This window comes from Rhamphochromis longiceps, linkage group LG8 (genome assembly GCF_057381845.1).
Source record: "Rhamphochromis longiceps isolate RC_006_pf linkage group LG8, R_longiceps_female_GT1.1, whole genome shotgun sequence".
Taxonomy (NCBI): domain Eukaryota; kingdom Metazoa; phylum Chordata; class Actinopteri; order Cichliformes; family Cichlidae; genus Rhamphochromis; species Rhamphochromis longiceps.
Window position 1 is genome coordinate 28,810,185 of NC_140564.1, and position 20,251 is coordinate 28,830,435.

Sequence of the window (20,251 nt, forward strand, 5' to 3'; positions counted from 1 at the left end):
GGCGTGTTTCAGTTGGTAACCATTTATAAATATGTTCTCCTTTTTTCCAATACATATGTTCGACTGTACAGATTACAATCAGTTATCATGAGATAAAAACACATTCTTTTTTATTGTTTTTAATTAAACTTCACAGCGATCTGAAAGCTCACATTTACAGACAAGAGAACTCTGCTCAGCAAGCAAATATGTTAAAATAAAATAAAAAGAACTTTTTTGTCTGGCGTGGTTGAGGGAAAATGACAAGGATAAGTTCGGGGGATAGCAGTCTCCTCATCTTAATCCAAACGTTGTACCACACACACACACCAGAGACACTGCTATACATGTTTCTGCTTGAGGTCATGGAAAGAATAGAACATGCATCAGACTATTTACAGCGAACTAATATACACAGATAGCTTGAAACCATACACCCTCAAATAACCTCAACTTAAAAAGTCCTGTTTAAATTAAGTATAATACAGTTTATACCTTCATTTCTATAAAGTTAAGTAGGGCTTCTCTCCAGTAGCAGGTGAAACTGAGGACAACTGTCTCCATTTATTCTTTATCAGACATCCAAAATAAAATGTTACAGACAAATAGTCTATAATCATTCCCACATATATAAATTACTTCAATATTTTCATTATTCATCATCTCTATGACTCAAACTCCAAATTACAGAGCTCCTGGATACTGAAATCTCAGGCTTTTGTTGTTGCAGTAGGTTCGATTTATTTAGAAGACGTGTGCCAGTGGACATGGTGTCAAAACCAGTGATTTAGAGTTAGAGGAATATATTTTTATGAGGTGGAGTTACTTAAGTATGATTTGCCTCTCTAAACAGACAAACTAACAAACCTGAACTGGACAGAGTGAAATATCTGAGCCAATACATACCTCTTGTGCTAGAAAGTTTATATATCATCCCAGATTCTGAACATTGTCACTCACCACTGCATTGCAATTCACATAATAAGTGTCTGTCGTAGTCTGGTTAGCACTGATCAGCGATCTGACGGATCACACGCCCACTTTCACTTACTCCTAATGTAACAATCGTAACAACAAAGTAAGTAAAATACATAAAGTGCACCATTAGTTAAGACCTTGTCAGGCATTTTAGTGCAGAAGTGGCTGAATAAAAATGCATTATGATTTAAAAGAAATCATAAAAACAATGCAGAAGAAAGGGAAAGGTTGGTAACAGTGGTTGTGTATGCATTTGCTTGCTTTTAGTCGCTGAGTACTTTCCACCATCGCTCACACGGAGGAGGGACAGAGGCAAACTTTGATTTTGATTTTTCTGCCATTTGATAAAAGCACCCAACTGAGTGAAAGACAAGTTGCAGCCAAAATAATTTGCTATTATTGCCTGACAGACAATACATATTTAATTACTGTGATTATCGACTGATATCATTTAAAAGAGGGTGAAGATTTGTTGCTCTTCTGCTTTCTCCTTAAACTCTTTTGGTTTGCTGATAGAGCAAAATATGTTGTGAAGATGTTGCTGGGGAAGTGGGAATGATAACTTTATCATTTTCTAACTAATCTATCAAAAAATAATCTGCAGGTTGACACATTCGCTTGCATTATATTATAGCAAAATTCTTTTTATTTTGACACAACAGAGGTAACTTCATCAGTCAAAGTTTGTCTGTGTCCCTTGTCCACCGGTCGGTTTTCCACATCCGTATGACTTGCAGTGTGACACAGAGGCAGGGTTAACAGAATAAAATTCAAAATGCAAACTATGTTTTGTTTTCTTTTTATGTACAATATATAACTTAATTATAAATATTGTCATTTTTCTCTAAGTACTGAGTTGTTGAGCCATTTGTATTTTCTGAGCAATGTACAGTATTGAACATATAATATTGTATTACATAGAATAGAGCCTACTAGCAACCTTGGTTAAGAGCACACTTTGAAAGAACAGAAGATGGATACAGAGTCCACAAGTAGAGTCCGATGGGTAGTACTTTCACTCTTGGAGTCCCACCTGATGTGGTCACACGTGGGGACAATGTGCCACGTGTCGGAAGTGAACTGGTCTCTGATTTAGATTAGAACTTGCGATCCTCCTGTTATCCTACCTGTTTGCAGATTATGATATTGAAAGGATCACTTCTCATCGTTATGTTTTTCATATAAGATAATGTCTTTATTTAGATAATGTGTTTGTTGGCTTTGTGGTTTTCTTTCTCTAGTGAGTTCGTTGAGATGAGTTCGTCCATGACACACACACACCCCATCACATCTTCTGTCGAGCTAAATATTTTTTACTCTCTCAGTTCCACTAACAAGCCCAGTCCAACCATCCAATCACAGACAGGCCATCACACATTCGACTCCACAAATGGTCTCTTTGGTTTGATGGGGGAGGTGGGGCCTTGGGTCCGGGAGTCACGCGAGAGCTGTCGGTACATGTTGTCCTGGTAGGCCTGTGCCACGGGCAGAGTCCTCGCCACCTTCACGTCTGGGTAGGTGGGCACCTGGCTGACCCGTTCCAGGATGTCCCCACTGCCACGGGAGCCATTGGCCAGCTTTCCCAGAGAGGGGGGCTGAGTCTGGGAGTAGTAATCCTCTTCTAACAGGTGTCCGTTTTGGGCGTTGTTGGTCTTGTTGTAGTAGGCGATATTACCCAGTGAGGCGGGGGGACTGTAGGTGGAACCTTGCTGGACCAGCTGACCGGGGGAGGTGGGGCTGATGGCAGAGTCCATAGATGTCATTGCCCTGGACCGTGAGGGCTGATGCAGGTACTGCTGAGTCCGAGCCGTCTTGTCTATGATCCCCATAAAAGGCGTATTGCGGGAGCGAGTGGTCTCTCCCTGATACAACCCCCCACCACCCTGGGAGGGAGAAATGGGAGAGATGTCATCACAGGTGCGCTCGTATGTGGCTTGTAAGGGAATCTCCATCTGCTGAATGGAAGAGGAAGGCCTGAAACCCGGGGCTAAATTCGAGGTGGATCCAGTTGAGATGTTGTTGCTGGAAGGTGAGAATCGAAGGCCTACACTCTGAGAATGGATGAGAGGCCTAGGGGTGGGCACATGCTGCTTCATTTCAGTAGTATTGGCACTCACAGGGCGTCTAACCATATGGGGGATCTCGGGAGAGCCCAGCTGGCAGGGGGGCATAGCATTGGCACGCTCAAGAACGTGTTCAGAGACTGGGTAGTAGGCGGCTGACTGGCTGCGGCTTATCTGAGGTGTCTGGCTGTAACGGATGCCCCCTGGGCCCCCACTGCTGGCGCGGTAGGCAGAGGAGGGGCGCTGGGGTAGCTCATCCTTCAACAGGCTCGACTCCATAACCCCTCCTCGGCCGCCGTGCTGACAGAGGGCCCCAGAACTGAGGCTGGCCTGGACTTGGGACATTGACCGTCCATCCAGTGAGGGTTGGTACACCAAGCGGCTCTCTACATCCACTGAACCCCCTTGATAGCGACCACCCATGGAGTGGCCCATCTGGCCACCATAACTACTATTTCCCATTACGTTGCTGGGCTGGTTTGTGCGGACTATTTGGGCTATGGAAGGCTGCAGACGGAGGCCTTGGGCTTGGTGGTGTTGTGAGGATAAAGAGGGCTGCGAACTCAGCTGGAAAGAACGTTGGCTGCTCATCTTGGAGAGGGGAGATTTGGGTCTTCCAGGAAGCTGCTCTGTCTGATAGCGCACAGGTGACCCAGACTGAGACCTGTACAGACAAACACTTTCTAACGGTGGACTGGCTCTATACTGAGCAGCCCGACGTAAAGGGGAAGGCGGTGGGCTCTGGTGATCCATCCCCTGACCCCCGGTACCCATAGGAGGTGGGCTGAAGCGGTAGGATGGCTGGTGTACTGGGGAGGTGTGAGGGGGACTGTGTCTGTAATGGGAGTTCTGATGTGTTGGAGAGAGGGAGGGTGACGTGGGCTGGTAGGAGCCCCGAGTTGGGGAGGACATGGAGGAAGAGGTGGGGTGGTATTCATAGGGCTGGCCCATGGGTGAGCCTCCAGCCAAGTAAATCTGATCTGGATGTGTGGGGGAGAGGGGTGGACTCTGAATTATAGGAAGGCTGGAGGGATTTGAGAGGGACTCAGGTGGGGGCAGACCCATCGACATAGCTTCCAGCTCCTGCTCCAGGTAGTCCTCATCCTCAAACAAGTCCTGTACGGGCTCCATGTCTTCCAGACGGGGCTCTGGTGGAGGGGGGAGAGGCATGGACAGAGACAGGGACTCCTCCTCTTCTGGGGGAGGTGTAGGAGGGGGTGAGGGAGGAGGCTCCAGCTCCAGGTCCTGCTGCTGGTGCTCCTCCTGGTTAAGTTGGTGGCATTCCTCTTCCACCCTCTGGAGCAGCCGCTGGATTTCTCTGTTATTGGGGCACTGCTTTATGGCTTCATTCAGGTCCTCTAAGGCTTCAGGAAATTGTCTAAAATAATAGAAAATAAATAAAATAAATAAAGTAAATTACGCAAAACTGTAAAATCTGGGGGAGGAATATAGAGATCCTTTAAAAAGGAAGACCACGGAGAAAGGGGTAAGGAAAAAGGAAAGCATTCTTCTGATCTGTACAAGGATAAAAATGAGTGTACCTGCTGCTACGCTTGGCGCGTGCCCTGGCGTAGTATGCCTCATAAGATTTTGGTTTCAGTTCGAGCGCTTTAGTAGCAAATTCCTCAGCCATCCCAAAGTCCTGGAGAGATTAAGCACAGGAGAAGAATAATGAACACTACAGAACAGTGAGAGAAATTGACATGTGGCCAATAGTATCATTAACCATCAAAGGCTTTAGTAACATCCTTCAGTTTTAACAATTTAGTGTTTTTCACTGTTGCTGCTTTTCTGCTGACTTACGTTCATTTTCCTTCGACATCGGGACAGGTTGAGGAAGAGCGATACTTTGAGTTCCCTGAATGTCTTAAGGTCCTCGCTGAAGCCTTCGCGTGGAAACTTTTTGAGAGCGTACTGATAACGCTGTGCAGCCTCCTTCACCTTCCCCTTCTGTTGGACAAATACAAAAAGATACATCTGGCTTATCCTTCATTTATGATATATACAGTGGGGCAAAAAAGTATTTAGTCAGCCACCGATTGTGCAAGTTCCCCCACTTAAAATGATGACAGAGGTCAGTAATTTGCACCAGAGGTACACTTCAACTGTGAGAGACAGAATGTGAAAAAAAAATCCATGAATTCACATGGTAGGATTTGTAAAGAATTTATTCGTAAATTAGGGTGGAAAATAAGTATTTGGTCACCTCAAACAAGGAAAATCTCTGGCTCTCACAGACCTGTAACGTCTTCTGTAAGAAGCTTTTCTGTCCCCCACTCGTTACCTGTATGAATGGCACCTGTTTGAACTCATCATCTGTATAAAAGACACCTGTCCACAGCCTCAAACAGTCAGACTCCAAACTCCGCCATGGCCAAGACCAAAGAGCTTTCGAAGGACACCAGGAAAAGTATTGTAGACCTGCACCAGACTGGCAAGAGTGAATCTACAATAGGCAAGCAGCTTGGTGTGAAAAAATCAACTGTGGGAGCAATCATCAGAAAATGGAAGACACAAGACCACTGATAATCTCCCTCGATCTGGGGCTCCACGCAAGATCTCATCCCGTGGGGTCAAAATGATCATGAGAACGGTGAGCAAAGATCCCAGAACCACACGGGGGGACCTGGTGTATGACCTGCAGAGAGCTGGGACCAAAGTAACAAAGGTCACCATCAGTAACACACTACAACGGCAGGGAATCAAATCCCGCAGTGCCAGACGTGTTCCGCTGCTGAAGCCAGTGCATGTCCAGGCCCGTCTGAAGTTTGCCAGAGAGCACATGGATGATACAGCAGAGGATTGGGAGAATGTCATGTGGTCAGATGAAACCAAAGTAGAACTTTTTGGTATAAACTCAACTCGTCGTGTTTGGAGGAAGAAGAATACTGAGTTGCATCCCAAGAACACCATACCTACTGTGAAGCATGGGGGTGGAAACATCATGCTATGGGGCTGTTTTTCTGCCAAGGGGACAGGACGACTGATCCGTGTTAAGGACAGAATGAATGGGGCCATGTATCGTGAGATTTTGAGCCAAAACCTCCTTCCATCAGTGAGAACTTTGAAGATGAAACGAGGCTGGGTCTTCCAACATGACAATGATCCAAAACACACCGCCCGGGCAACAAAGGAGTGGCTCCGTAAGAAGCATTTGAAAGTCCTGGAGTGGCCTAGCCAGTCTCCAGAACTCAACCCCATAGAAAATCTGTGGCGGGAGTTGAAAGTCCGTGTTGCTCGGCGACAGCCCCAAAACATCACTGCTCTCGAGAAGATCTGCATGGAGGAATGGGCCAAAATACCAGCTACTGTGTGTGCAAACCTGGTAAAGACCTATAGTAAACGTTTGACCTCTGTTATTGCCAACAAAGGTTATGTTACAAAGTATTGAGTTGTATTTTTGTTATTGACCAAATACTTATTTTCCACCCTGATTTATGAATAAATTCTTTACAAATCCTACCATGTGGATTCATGGATTTTTTTTTCACATTCTGTCTCTCACAGTTGAAGTGTACCTCTGGTGCAAATTACTGACCTCTGTCATCATTTTAAGTGGGGGAACTTGCACAATCGGTGGCTGACTAAATACTTTTTTGCCCCACTGTATACACACACACACACACACACACACATACACACATATATATTAGGGGTGGGGGAAAAAATCGATACTGTGTAGTATCGTGATATTTTGTTTGCTAATAATGTATCGATACAGGGACAGCAGAAATCGATATTTTGTTACAAAAAAAGTTTTTGTGGACTGGAACTGACTTCAGAGCATGTTGATCAGCTCCTTTTTCTGAGCAAGAATCCTGACATTCCTTCACTGTCCAAATGTGTTTAACTTGTTTTTTGGCAGCAATAAACATTACAGTTTACTTATTTTAATTTAAGACATGTTTTATTTTAATTAAGTTTAAAACTTTTTTATTTAATGTAAAATTATATTTTGTTTTAATTTACTTTCAAGTTCACTAATTAACCTACCAAGCATGTATTTGGACTGTGCAAAGAAGTACCCACACAGGATAACATGAAAACTTCATATTCTTCAGATATTTGATGTTTCAGCTGGTAACCATTTATTTTCCACCCAATACATGATTACAATCAGTTATTTTGAATCAGGAACTTTCTTGTACGGAGCCAGCTGGACTAATCACTGCACCCAAATTCCAAAATCATTTTTTCCAAGTACTGTTGCAGTGCTATTCATCCATCTGGATGGTTTTGTTGTGAATTGCCAAGTTTTGTAGAATAGACAGAATAGAAGATTTCTACCTTCTTAAAATACATTTAGTTTCTTTCCAGAAACCAAACAACAAATAAATAAATTGCACCAAGTCAAATCGTCTAATACATTTTGGTGTAAGCTGTTTTATGTAGGAGCTATTTTCTTTTTAATAAACTACAATGACCAGCCAGAAGAAGCATGCAGCTAGCCGGCATTACAGTCAAGCATCTGAGCGGTTTCCCCAAACAAAACTGCTCTCGATTTATTTTGAGAAACTGATTTCTGGAAAGAGACATTTCTGCTAAGTTATTTTTTTAGCATTGTTTCCACTTTTAGCACCGTAAGCTGGGTCCTCTTTAATTCCATTTATTTTAAGTGAAAGAAAAGATCATTACAGCAAATAGCCAATGCAAATTTTCCCCGACATGATCAGGAGTTGAAGAACCATAAAGAGCACGTAGGCACTTCATCTTCTATTCTAAACCAGATATTATGATGTCATCATTTTTCCCAACCACCTAAAAAGAGGTTTAAAATGCCCACTTGTAACACCTTATAAGAACATAGTGTGATTTTAATTTCCCAATGATATGTATTTTATATCCACAAAACTTATGCCCAATATATTTTTGCACCATAATATTCTCTAGCGACTACATCACAGGCTAAAATAGTCCATTTGTACCGTTTAAGCACCTATAACACATTAGAAAATACTGGTGGGCTACCCCTCACCCTCCAAGCAGATGGATCTATGATATTAATTTGAAAATCCAAGATGGCGTCTTTCTCAAGTTATCGCGTTCACAGTATTTTCAGAAAACTCTGTGACCTTGACACTCAAGTCAAGGTCACAGACAGTCAAACACACCTATGATGTTTGAGAAGATGTATCTATAGTATTCCTTTGAAACTCCTACGTCATTTCATTCTCGTGTTCACAAAGATGGGGGATAGGCATGTACTAGCTTCCAAAATTGGGCAACGTGCACCAAAACAATCTAGATGGATAAATTGCAAAATATCTAATTAGCCATATAAATTCATTTGTGGACAAACACTACTGAGATCTTATTTAAATAATGTCTTTGGCTTTATGAATATTCTAATATGGATATGATTTATAGCCAGATATGCGACACAAAGATCAGAATTTTTCAATGGGAGTTTATGACTTTACCAAAAAGGCATCTTTAAACTTGCATATAAAGGATATCCATAACCCATCTTTCATTCACAGTATGAAATCTGAGCTGCTGAGTGCACAGCCTGTTCTCTGACCTTGTAGAAACTGTCTCCTTCCTCGATGAGTTTGCTGAGTAAGATGTTCATGATGTCGGGTTTGGAGGTGGCCATAGCCCACGTGGCTGGACCTGTGTGACAAAGGGGGGAGCAGATGAAAGAAAGACACGCAGTAATAAGCAGAGAGAAGGAGCAGGAGGAGAAAGAGGAGAGGAGCGACTGGGAGTCACAGTACACACAACAATAATAACAGGAATGAGGACAACAGTCAAAATGGAGGAATGGAAGAGAAAAGACAGGCAATCCACTGCAGAGGAAAGATTACGAAAAAATAAATAAAAAACTATCCTGACACCTCGAGAGCACTGTCACCATCGTGACATCATGCCTGGGTCAAATGCCATTTGCCAATAATTTTTTAAAAGTGCTTATTTGTCGTACAAAAATTAGCATTGTCATTGTTGTGAAAAGTGGCTTTTTATTTTGTTTTTTTAACAATTAATTATATAATATCTGCAAATATGTTTTGGCCCAGGCAACCTAGTGTAGATGTGTATACAGAGAAATTAAATCAAAGCATACTGTCATGACTTTCTACTAAGACACAGTTTCTGTCTTGTTAAGAAGTGCAGGTGTACAGTAATTCACAGACGTGATTAAAAAGCAAGAAAATCAAACGGGGAAAAAAAAACTAACAGGGGAAAAAAATGATTGAGAAATCAAACACAATCCCTTGACTGAAACGGTCTTTGTTGTATCTGCGCAACAGCAATCCTTGACACATGTGCACACACCACAGAGATGAAAAGGAGGAGGATTTAGCACAAGGAGACAGAGGGGCAGTTACGGGAAAAACAAAAGAGGCAAGCAGGAGGGATAAAACGGGGCTCTGCAGGCGTGAGCTGTCCCCTGAACTGGTGGTGAGGGTGGGAATGCTGCTGCCTGGCCTAGCTGACACTGACAAAACGTCTGGAGGATGGTTTATCACTGCAGTCTGTGGTGGCGGTGGCACAGAGGTATTACAAATACATGCAGTGACGCTAAATCACTACCACGCAAGAGTTACTGTGGGCTTCCGTCATGCATCTGTGGGATGGAGGGTCAACACCTTGATACGACGTCACAGGCTGGAGGCTGGGCATGCTGTCATTAACCACTTCAACGTTAGCATCTACCTCTAGGCAATCCCGACTGCGTCTCTGTCAGTGCTAATACCTTTGCATGTTATTATTTGTCAGTTTGGGAAGGTTTTTGGTAGCTAAGCTCGCCTGCCGACACTTAGGACGACACAGACAACACAGAGAGAGGAGATAGAGCTGTCAAAATGCCTGGTAGGGTGAGAAGTCGACAGCCTTGGCTTTACCTCGGGGCCGACTGGGCAGCGTCTGACATCCTGGGGCCGGAGAGAGAGGCGGGGGGATAGGAGTAAGAGGGGAAGAGGAGGGAGGTCATGAGCAAGGGATGGAGTGTAAGTAGGAAGGGGAGGGCAGGATTGCAGGGAAACAGGGGTGTGGGAGTGCGTAGGAATGAGAGGAAAGAAAGAGATAGAAACAGCAGGAGGGTGAAAGAGAAGAGAGGTGATGATGGTGGAGGAGGAAGAGAAGTGAGAAAAGGAATACAAGCAGCAGTGAGAAGCGGAGATAAGTGCCTCAGCAAAAAGATACAAAAGAAAAAAACAAAAAGAAACCACCACAAGCGCTAATAACAACCTGTCTCTGAGCAACCGCAGAGGAATCGAGAGAGGGGACGTGATTGTGAGAGAAACAGGGAGATAGCGTGAGCGATAGAGACAAACAGAGGCGCTGAGAGAACATGACAGAGAGAGAGAAAGCAAAACAACACAACAGCAACAGTAGTACAATAAAAAGAAACACATCAGAGCCATAAATAGCTGTGGAGAAGCAGCACCAGGGGGGTGGGATGGCATACAGTAGCAGGAAGTTGTTTATGCTACATGGAGACACAAACCTGAATCCATGGCTTATTACACTGGAGTACTACAGTGCTCTATAATGACCAGCAGGAAGTGTGTACACAATCATCTTGTGAATTCTCCTTTTATAGTCTTTCATGCAGCTCATGCTTAAACGCCGATGCATGACCTTTTCAGCCAAAATACAATCTCCAATTGTATCTTATTTCACAGCAGGCAAATAATGCTGTTATGTGGCGCTACAGAACAAAGGTGCTGCACTTAAGAGTCCCTCGTCTGTTTGCTAAATAATAGGTTCTTTAATTCTGTCAACTTGCTCTTACCTATCTTGGCTCCTTTCTTTAGCAGGGCGACTACCACGGACGTGTTTCTGCAGCCCACTGCTCTGTCCAGAGGACGCATCCCGCTGTAGTCTACGTGCTCTATCATGGCCCCATGGTCCACCAAGAACTGGACCTGGAGAGACAAAGAAAATGGAGTGAATGAGCGAAAAAGAGAAGGACAGAGAGACATATCATCCAGGATTCCAAAGCCTCTCTTGTACATTACGCCAACAAAGGAACAGTGATGAACCAGCAACGGGGGCCATGGTTGGCCAAGGAGTCTCTGATGCACGTGAGAAGTGAAGGCTGGTGTGGTCTGATCCAGCAAGACGAGTTACTGTAGGTCAAATTGCTGATAGTTATTATTATTATTATTATGTATGACCATTTGGGAGGTCTTTATCAGTAAAGGTAATGTTGTAGAACTTGTGAAAATATACTTAAAAGTCAAAATTTGGTGCTTTCCTTAAAATGTTTGAAATATGCCCAGTGAGGCCGGATTAGGGTCTTTGCCAGGCCCATTCTGGCCCCTTGGCCTTATGTTTGACACCTCTGTCTATAAAAAAGAAATCATACTACTCTATAGCTTACCATAGAAATAGCTAAGCTAGTTACAAATTTGCTAAATCAATGTCAGCAATATAAAAACCTGCTCAGACACATACGAGCTACGTATGGGTGTCGTATATGCATTCCTTTGGTTTCCACATTAGCTACATACCACTTCAGAGTCGCCGTAGAAGGCAGCCAGGTCGAGGGGCGTGCGTCCGTTCTTGTCCGCGTGGTCAGTGGCGGCTCCGCTCTCCACCAGGCAGCGGACAACAGGTAAATGGCCTTTCAGACACGCCCAGCTCAGAGCAGTTAGACCCTCCTTATCCATCAATGACAGGGAGGCTCCTGGGACGGGAAACAGTAGCAGGAACAGTGAGACGCAGCCAAGCGTATTTTTGTACTCCATCTCAGAGTAATCTCCATCTGTGGTTGGCTGGTTTGTATTTGTGCGTCTCTGTTTTTTTAATAACTAACTGCTGTATTACTTTTGATTGATTTTGTAAATTTTCCATTGATTTCATTTGGATCCAATTACAGTAAACATAATTTGAAAACCGTAATTAGGTTCAGTTTTATTAGTGCAGTCAGTATTCTTGTGTTGTAATCTCAAATCAATTTGAGGCAAATATATTTGCTTTAAATCTTTTCCATTTTAAGGGGATTTTCTTTTATCCTTCGCTGGCTCCTGTGACCTGTCAAATCTGATTCTCCTGCCATCCATCATGTCTGACTTTGATATACAACTTTGTGTTTGCACCCAGTCCAAATACAGAAACATTTAGCAGTGCTAGCATGACCATCAGGCAAATACCGACACATATTTCTTCCCTTCACTATTTGAGTTCAGAAGATCTGTTGAGAGATGTGCACAAACACTTCCCAACAACAATTACAATGTTGTATCGGTTTCCTGCTGTGACAGAAGTATTTTTTTAGCTAAATACATTGACCTGACTGAGTTTCAATTTGCTTTCAAGTTCTTTTCTTTATTCACCTTGAGCTAGTAAAAACTCAACAGTTCCCAGGTGTCCTTCTGAGGCGGCCATCATCAGAGGCGTACGACCCTGCTTGTCAGCCAGGTTCACATCTGCTCCATGTGTAAGTAAAAGGTCCACAATCTGCAACACCCAATGCAACATCAAAGAGATAAGTTAACACGAAAACTGCAGCTAGAAATTCATTTTTAAAACTATTACTCTGACAGTTAGATTAGGCAACAGCAGGGAAAATTAAGCTTTTCCCAAAGCCTAATGAGATGCATCCAAATTTTTCATTTTTTTGCAAGTTTTCAAAGCAAAATATATTCATTTAGCAAATAGGATCAGGTGGCCACTGACCTGCCAGTGTCCTTGCCGGACGGCGCTGAACAGTGGGACGATGCCTCGCCTGTTGGGCTGAGCCACAGCTGCACCCTGCTCCAGTAACAGACGGCAAACCTCCAGCTTCCCACGACCAGAGGCTGCAGTTAGAGCTGAATGCACAGATACACAACCGTGTGATGTTATGGCTAGTTAGGAGCACAAAATTAGCATATTATCATCTGCTCATTTCCAACTCCATACTTTTTTGCATAATTGCATATCTTCGTTTTTTAGTAAGTCAAAAGAATCCTTATTAATCTCATGCTGGGACTTGAGCCCCTAATTCATCCTCTGTCTGAAGTAAGCCATTTGAACGCCTTTCCCTTTCACTTTATTCTAATTTGAATAACAGACTTGAGAGACTGCTGAGCCCGATGACCATATTAAGGATATCCTCTCTCTGTGAGAAAGAGAGTTTAGACCAGTATGAAGCTCGAGCTTTAGGTTCATAGAGATTACACTTACACATACTGACTTGATTATTGCTTTAATGTACATAAGACGCAGGTACTTTAAGTGACGAGGAGAGGAGAGATGTAATTGAAATCATTTCAGCAGACTGAATCAGAGCGGCAGCAGACCTGGTAGTGTGAGCCCAGCTTCAACCTACTTGTTCTTTGCTGGAGAAACATTTAGGTATATCATAAACTCTAAGTGTCAATATGCATAGTCTCCCTCAGGCTGTTAACATACTTCCACTTGACCTATCTAGTAACACTGGGATTGGAAATCATGTGCCAGAACAGCTGTTACCCTTTTGAACCCTTATAAACAATGAAAGCAGAGCTGAATGACTCCCCCTCTTCAACAGTGAGAAGACAGTCGTTCCAAAACTGTAGCAGGGGCACTAAAGATTGCAATGAGGTTTTATAGCTCTAGGTTATAATGATACATTACATTTCTCAACATCCTGCAATCAGACTAGTCATTTCTAAGCACCCTAGAGCTCAGTCAAAGCCCCCCTCCTCTCCCCTGTGTGGGCCCAGCCCTGTCTATGCTCCAATGACACCACTGCACTGTCATCAGCGTCTGACGCAGCAGCAGCCAGCAGCAGACACACAAGAAACATCTCCCACATCCGCACTGCAGCGTTCTGCCTCGCAGTGAAAAACCCTCTCACAGAAACTCCATCAGTCTGAACTTTATGGGGAAAAAACGATGATACATCTTTGCATTTGCACAGGGGATTTAACATGAGCATTCACAGTCATCTGTTATTCTGAACTGGTGGTTTTAGATGCATAATGCTCAGTTACAGTATGGATTCCCACCTGTCTCTCCCCACAGAGTGTCAAAGTTATTGATCTGAGCCCGCTCCACCTCCTCTTCATCTTTCTCTGGCAGGTCCAGCAGGTAAGACACGATCTGATGGGGAATAAGATTCAAGATGGCACTGATTAATGTCCAAGTTTCCTCTTACAGAGCGAAATCTACTACCCTTTAAATCTGTTGTAATCTGATCTGAGAGACCGGATTGTACACAAGTCATCAGCAACAGTGCTGACAACCAGATCTCTGCCAGTCAACTGCAGAATATATTTATATTACAGTGAGCTGACATTAGGAATCACATTACATTTACCATCCAGCTTAACTTCATATAATTCATATATTTAAAAATGTCCAAAGTGCTTTTTCTCCAAACCCTACAGCAGGTACGTGTGATTAACAGCTGGTAGTTACACACAAACATACCAGATAGGCCAATTATCAGCAATCATCACGCCCATGTTTCAGTGACACATTGTGTAACCTATTGTATGTTTATCCAATTATCCAGTTTTAAATATGAAAACTGTTCTGCTGATTAAATAGGCACATTTGGACAGTTGAGTATTCGGAGCATCATTTTCTTGTCCCTCTTAAAAAGACCAAAAGCCTCTTTATTCTGAATCTAATTAAGTTCTCAGAAATGAACCGCATTTCAGTTCTCATACAGCGGTCTGTACTACTCCCCTCCCAAAACAGAAAGAAGTGGAAGACATCGCTGCATAACTGAGCGAGAGGATAGGAACATCACAATCTGAGAAATAAACTCCTAACAGGCCTCAGCTGGCAGCTTGATTAACTTTGTGGTGGTTTGGGAAGGGAGTAGCACATCCTATTGTGTGAAAACAAAGTCCCAGAAGAAAATTATTCCTAAGGGGACAGCAAACCTATAAAAACTGAACTTGTACTCTGAAATCTGAATTTTGAGCTGAGCTAACATGATCAGCTGGAATTTTAACACCATAAAACTGTCAATGGGGTTGAAAAACAAACAAAAAACAGGAGTGATGTTTGAAAAAGTATATCTGTGGCTAGTGTATCAAAAAGCAAATGAATGAATGAATGAATAGCAATGAGTGACTGCATTGTTCACCATTTACAACATTTCTGATTAATATAATGCTAATAGCCTTACTTTAAAAAATAGTGGCATTTCTAAGTGACTTCAAATGTGTAAAAGTTAATGTAACCTTCCTTTTCTTCCCCCAACAAGTGATGACTACAGAGAGCATCTTTAACAGATGGCTTACACAGCAGAACAAGCCTCAATGAGAAATTCTATAGTTATTGCTTCTTTTACAGGGTTACTAAATCTGATTTACCACCACCATTGGTGTGAATGCTGTACATGAAGCCACAAAAATGGTGCAATAACAAGTACTTCTAGCATTTTATGTCACTTTTTTTTTTATTACAACTTAATACAGAGACTCAACAAAATGAAAATAGTCAATAATAGAAATAAGCTCAAAGGAACTGAACAGCAGTGGTATTCAATTAAAATTTAAGGCGGTCCAGTTAGGCTCCAGAACATCAAAGTTCCATATGCATTATAATTTAATGCAGCAGGCTAAAAGTTTGATCAGTGTCTGTATATAGTCAACAACTGACTGTCAAGTATAACTTATTAAAAGTGTTTCAAAGATATTTATTATTACATTTCACAATGTCCTGGAGGACACTCTGATAATAAAATAATAAAAATGTGTTAACGCTTGTTTTCAAAAATGGAAAAAAAAAAAAAAATACAAATAAAGTACTTAATTAAAGAAGTTAAATAACAAAAACATGTAGTTTGAGATTCCTGTTTTCCTTAAGTACGATTCTCATGTAAACCATCTCAGCTTTAAGCCTTTCCCTCTGTTTGTTTCCCTGATTTATGCATGGTTTAGACTTATGCAGGAAACCTACACTGTAACTTCCAACATAACGAAACCTTTTAACCGCAACTTTCCACGTAACCTGGCGTACACATACCGAGACATGTAACCACATGTCGGGTCAATGCAGTCCGCAACAACTTGAATAGCATGGAAGGTTGCAGCATTGGGTTCAGAAGGGTTACATTCAGTTACATCATGAGTTAGGACGTAGATTTCCTGCAGAAATCTAAATCATGCATTGATTGCAAGTCTAAATCTGTCTGTAGGTGACTAGGCTTGAGTACCCAGGTTTTAATCATCACGTTAAGATTTGAAGAACCATTTATGTGGCATAATAACCCAAATTCGTCCCCATTCATGTGTCCCTGCTGTACCTCTGTGTATCCCATACTGGCTGCAGCGATAAGAGCCTGCTGGACTGCGTGACTCTTGGTGAAGGTCGACTGTTGTTGAGTCTGCGGTGACTGCTGTTGCGACCCCATACTCCAGTCACACTGGATAAGATATTTCACAACCTCCATGTGGCCCCTGAGGGCTGCGTGAACCAGCGCGCACTGACCATTCTTATCCAAGTGGTCCACCTGGTAGCAGGATATAGATTTGATCAAAAACATGTTACATGGAAATCAGGCCAGTTTTTCCCCTTGCCATTTCCGTTCACAAACCTTCGCTCTCCTGCGGCAGAGTGCAGTCACAATTGTCATATGCCCGCCAGCAGCAGCGTAGCCCAGCGGCGTGAGGCCGCTTTCAGACTGTGTGTCAACAGAAGCGCCAAACTCAAGCAGCAAAGCCACCATGTCCATGTAGCCCAAATGGGAGTGGACACAGAGGATGGGGGCGTTGTTCAGCACCTCTGTACGGTAGTTCACATTGGCGCCGCCCAACATCAGCAGCCGGCTCACCTAAACAAATGGATTAAAGACAAAAATAAAGAAATATGAGGAAAAGCTACCACTGCAAACTATGACTTTGGGTATTCAAACCATCCCAGTCCAGAGAGAGGCAGATCTCTTTGAAGCATAGTCAGAGAAGTTTTCATTTTTTAGTATCCAGAGTGTTTTTGAATATCCTCCTCTCAGCCGTGCTAGCACCTGTACCTTGATGTTTGGAGTGTAGAGGTTTCGGAGTGAAGAAAGAGCAGCTGAGAGACCCTCTGTGCTGTAGGATACCCACAGGCCTTGCAAGATGGATGAGGAAACTCCGACTTTCTTGCTGAGACCCTTGAAAAGAGAGAGACAGTGTGTAAATATTCATTACTGCAGAGCTAGACCACAGCTGCGTGGGGGCGTGTATGTGTGTATCTATAGACGAGTGTGAGGACAAACAACAGTATACCTTGAAGATATGTGCTTTGAGGATGTGATGGCCCAGCTCAATCGTCTGCTGCCTGTTCAGCTTGCTCTCCAGCCGAGAGAACCAGAAGGCCAGAAGGGTGTGCCCACTCCTGTGGAGACAGAAAAACACTTTCAATACTTGAGACTGAGTCATCAGGTCATAACATTTTGTTATCTGTGGAGTTTTAATTATAATGCAGGAAAATAAAGTGTAAACAGAGACGTTTGCATTTAAAGATTCTGATTATGTGACACTATAGATGCAATTTTAAATATAATGAGAATACTGCCTGTGAATTCTTCACAGCTTTCTCCCCAAAAATCCAATAAGCTGTTCACATGTTCCCCAAAATCCGGTTAATAAACCTCTGTTTTATTATGATTTTATTAAACCTTCTTACGATCATCTTCAGCAATCATGATGGGGAGAGTCTCTTTTCTCATGTCTGCCTGCCCCTTCTCACCTAGGGTCGCACAGGAATTTTGTTTTTTCCCCTTCTTCTCTCCAGATCAGCCACTCTCTGAAGGAGGGGTGAACAAACATCCTGGTGCCATCCCTCCTCTTCACAAGGAAGACCGACAAGTTATCTACACGCTGCTGGAAATCCTCCCAGTCCAGGGTGCCCTGTCACCACAAACATGGTCTCAATGTTAAAGATCGGAGATCAAAAGCATGCGTTTATCAACAGTTATGTCCTGAAGGATTTGCTGCCTAGATGACGTCGATATCAGTCAGGGAAGCAAACAATACTGCACAAATACCACCACAAATATGAGTAATAAGAGGATGATGTTTTAATGTTTAAAGACATGAAAATCTTCCTTCTATAATAGTATTTCAGCAATTTTGAAGTTTTTCAATATATTTGTATATTGAAACCCATTAAAGAAAACTGGTTATTTTCTGTCTACCCCTACTCAGAAGCCAGCAGTGTTTAATTAATCATCAACAATAAAAAGCATCAAAGCTGAATTTTATTTCCTCCTTGCCCCTTAACAGGATGTCTAGTTTTAATATCAACAAGAACACCGTTTTCTTCCACTGACGGCCTCACTAGAAGGTCCAAAGGTCTGAGGTGTTGTGTGTTTTGGAATAGCTTACCTGCAGCGAACCAGCGTTAATGGCCTGATATATCTGCTCATCATTCAGCGGGTGGAGCGAGGCCACAGCCACGTTGAGCAGGGGAAGCGCCCGTTCAAACGATGACTGTGTGGGGAAGCGCATGTTGCACTGCAGCAGGTATACCTCAGCCAGGTTGACTGGAACCACCTGAGGAAGGAAGGATGGAAGGAGGGACTCTGATTTGTAATGCTGATTTCCTCTGGATATAACCCTACACCACATGAATAATGGATCATGTTTGTACAGCCCATCTTCAACTATTCCACTTTCTCTTCCTTAGAGAGAAGAATGTGGATTTATCAGATGTCATTTTTTAATGTTTTTTTTAAGAAATAAAGTTTGGAAGCCTGTTATCAGATGTCATTTTTTAATGTTTTTTTTTAAGAAATAAAGTTTGGAAGCCTGTCTGAATACATGAAATTAAATGAATCTGGGGCCGTGAGATAAAATATTTCATAATGAAATACTACAACAAAACATTTCAAATGCATAATTTATGAAAGATGTGTTGTATTCAGACTGTCAAAAACAGAGTTATTTGAAAGTACTTCTACACAATGCATGTCAGAGTGCAGGTAAACAAAAACAGCTCTCCAGCAGTGCATCTGCAAATAATAAGTGACGTGCATGCACAGACTTCATTAATTCTGAGGTCAGTGTCGGGTTAGGTATATTAGCATAAGTGTCAAAGCCATAACAAATTTATACCTTATAGCTGGAGCTTTTGAGGACAAGGTAGCCCTTCTCAATGAGGTCAAAGGTGAGTTTGAGGTACAGGTAGGATCCCTGGCTCAGGGCCTTGAGGTGGGTGCTGAGCTTGCCGAAGGTGGTGTTGTCCATCTTGCCATTGAGCGAGATGTTGTTCTGGATCTCTGGGCTGCTGTGGATGCGGTGCAGGATGTAGCCCTGCAGGTCCTGGTCTATGGCATCATTCTCCTCCAGGCTGTCCAGAGAGATTCGGTGAAAAGGCAGCGCGTTGGTGATCTCCTGGAGAGTCAGAATGATTTCAGTTAGGAAGTCATTTTTCATGACGTTGGTAGAACGATACTGTTAAACTGTAGATACTCACAAGTACAGGAACTCATATAGAGGTCAAAAATAAATAATAAGATGGTATGACTTCTACCTGTAGCGTGGTCCTGACTGTGACCACCAGTTTGAGCCAGGGAGGGAACTTATTGATGGTTTTGGTGAGGAAGGAGACAATGGTGTCTCCATAGTCTGGTTTGTGGAACTCAGCCTCGTTAAGGCCGTCAATGAGGATAATGAGATCCTCCTCAGAGTTAATCTTCCTCTCTGAAAAACACGGGGTGAAGGTTAGAGGAAGTTCAGGCAGGCCATGAAGTCAAGCTCAGCCCCAATTGCTGCAATCGAGTCCACATCACCTTATGGCGCAGCTAAAAAGCATGCTGCTTTAACCTGCCTACAGCTGCTGCTCCCTGTGCAAGCCACTTTGCAAACCTCCTCCACCCCAGTTTCTCCTTTCATCTGTGTCTTGCTGCTGTTCTCCTCAGCCCTGGCTTTCCATGTATGTATGAGGAAGTTTAACAGAGGTCCCAGAACAGAACCATTCTGCCAAAATATTCATTACTAAAGAAGGAAATGTAATTTTTTCTAGACTACAGTTGTCCTGACTGAAATATCTTCCCGAGCCCACAACACAACTGAAGATCAAGCACTGAGAAAGAAATTTGATATGGTAATAATTATACTGTGAGTACTTTGAGTATAAGGAAATTAATATTGAACCAATGTGTCAAGTCAGGGAATAAATTAGACTGTGAAAGGGCACAAAGTTTGAATTGTGAGAAAAATACTTTTAACTTGTTAAAAATTACAGCTCAATATGTAAATTATCAACACATTTAGACCTACAGAGAAAATTAAGTGAAAACATGTAATAAAAAGATGAACCTTTTTATGTATTATAAACAGCTCAGGACCTCAAACAGCTGAAGTGAAACTACTAAT

The 20,251-nt window shown here is 42.7% G+C and overlaps 1 protein-coding gene across 11 annotated transcripts in view; it reads right to left on the reverse strand.

Moving 5' to 3' along the window:
* Positions 1–6: 6 nt before the first annotated feature.
* The window catches only part of tanc2b (tetratricopeptide repeat, ankyrin repeat and coiled-coil containing 2b), a 185,807-nt gene continuing 165,562 nt past the window's right edge, over positions 7–20,251 (reverse strand). For all 11 annotated transcript variants that reach the window (XM_085416909.1, XM_085416911.1, XM_085416910.1 and 8 more), the window contains 17 exons: positions 19,407–19,576; positions 18,989–19,267; positions 18,260–18,427; positions 17,622–17,782; positions 17,159–17,267; positions 16,921–17,043; positions 16,489–16,725; positions 16,198–16,404; positions 13,943–14,036; positions 12,648–12,781; positions 12,305–12,428; positions 11,480–11,655; positions 10,759–10,891; positions 8,542–8,633; positions 4,824–4,970; positions 4,562–4,662; positions 7–4,398 (listed from right to left, as the gene is read on the reverse strand). In XM_085416909.1, coding sequence (XP_085273035.1) covers positions 2,328–4,398; positions 4,562–4,662; positions 4,824–4,970; positions 8,542–8,633; positions 10,759–10,891; positions 11,480–11,655; positions 12,305–12,428; positions 12,648–12,781; positions 13,943–14,036; positions 16,198–16,404; positions 16,489–16,725; positions 16,921–17,043; positions 17,159–17,267; positions 17,622–17,782; positions 18,260–18,427; positions 18,989–19,267; positions 19,407–19,576 — 4,526 coding nt within the window. In that variant the 3' untranslated portion in view covers positions 7–2,327. The remainder of the gene's footprint in view (positions 4,399–4,561; positions 4,663–4,823; positions 4,971–8,541; positions 8,634–10,758; positions 10,892–11,479; positions 11,656–12,304; positions 12,429–12,647; positions 12,782–13,942; positions 14,037–16,197; positions 16,405–16,488; positions 16,726–16,920; positions 17,044–17,158; positions 17,268–17,621; positions 17,783–18,259; positions 18,428–18,988; positions 19,268–19,406; positions 19,577–20,251) is intronic.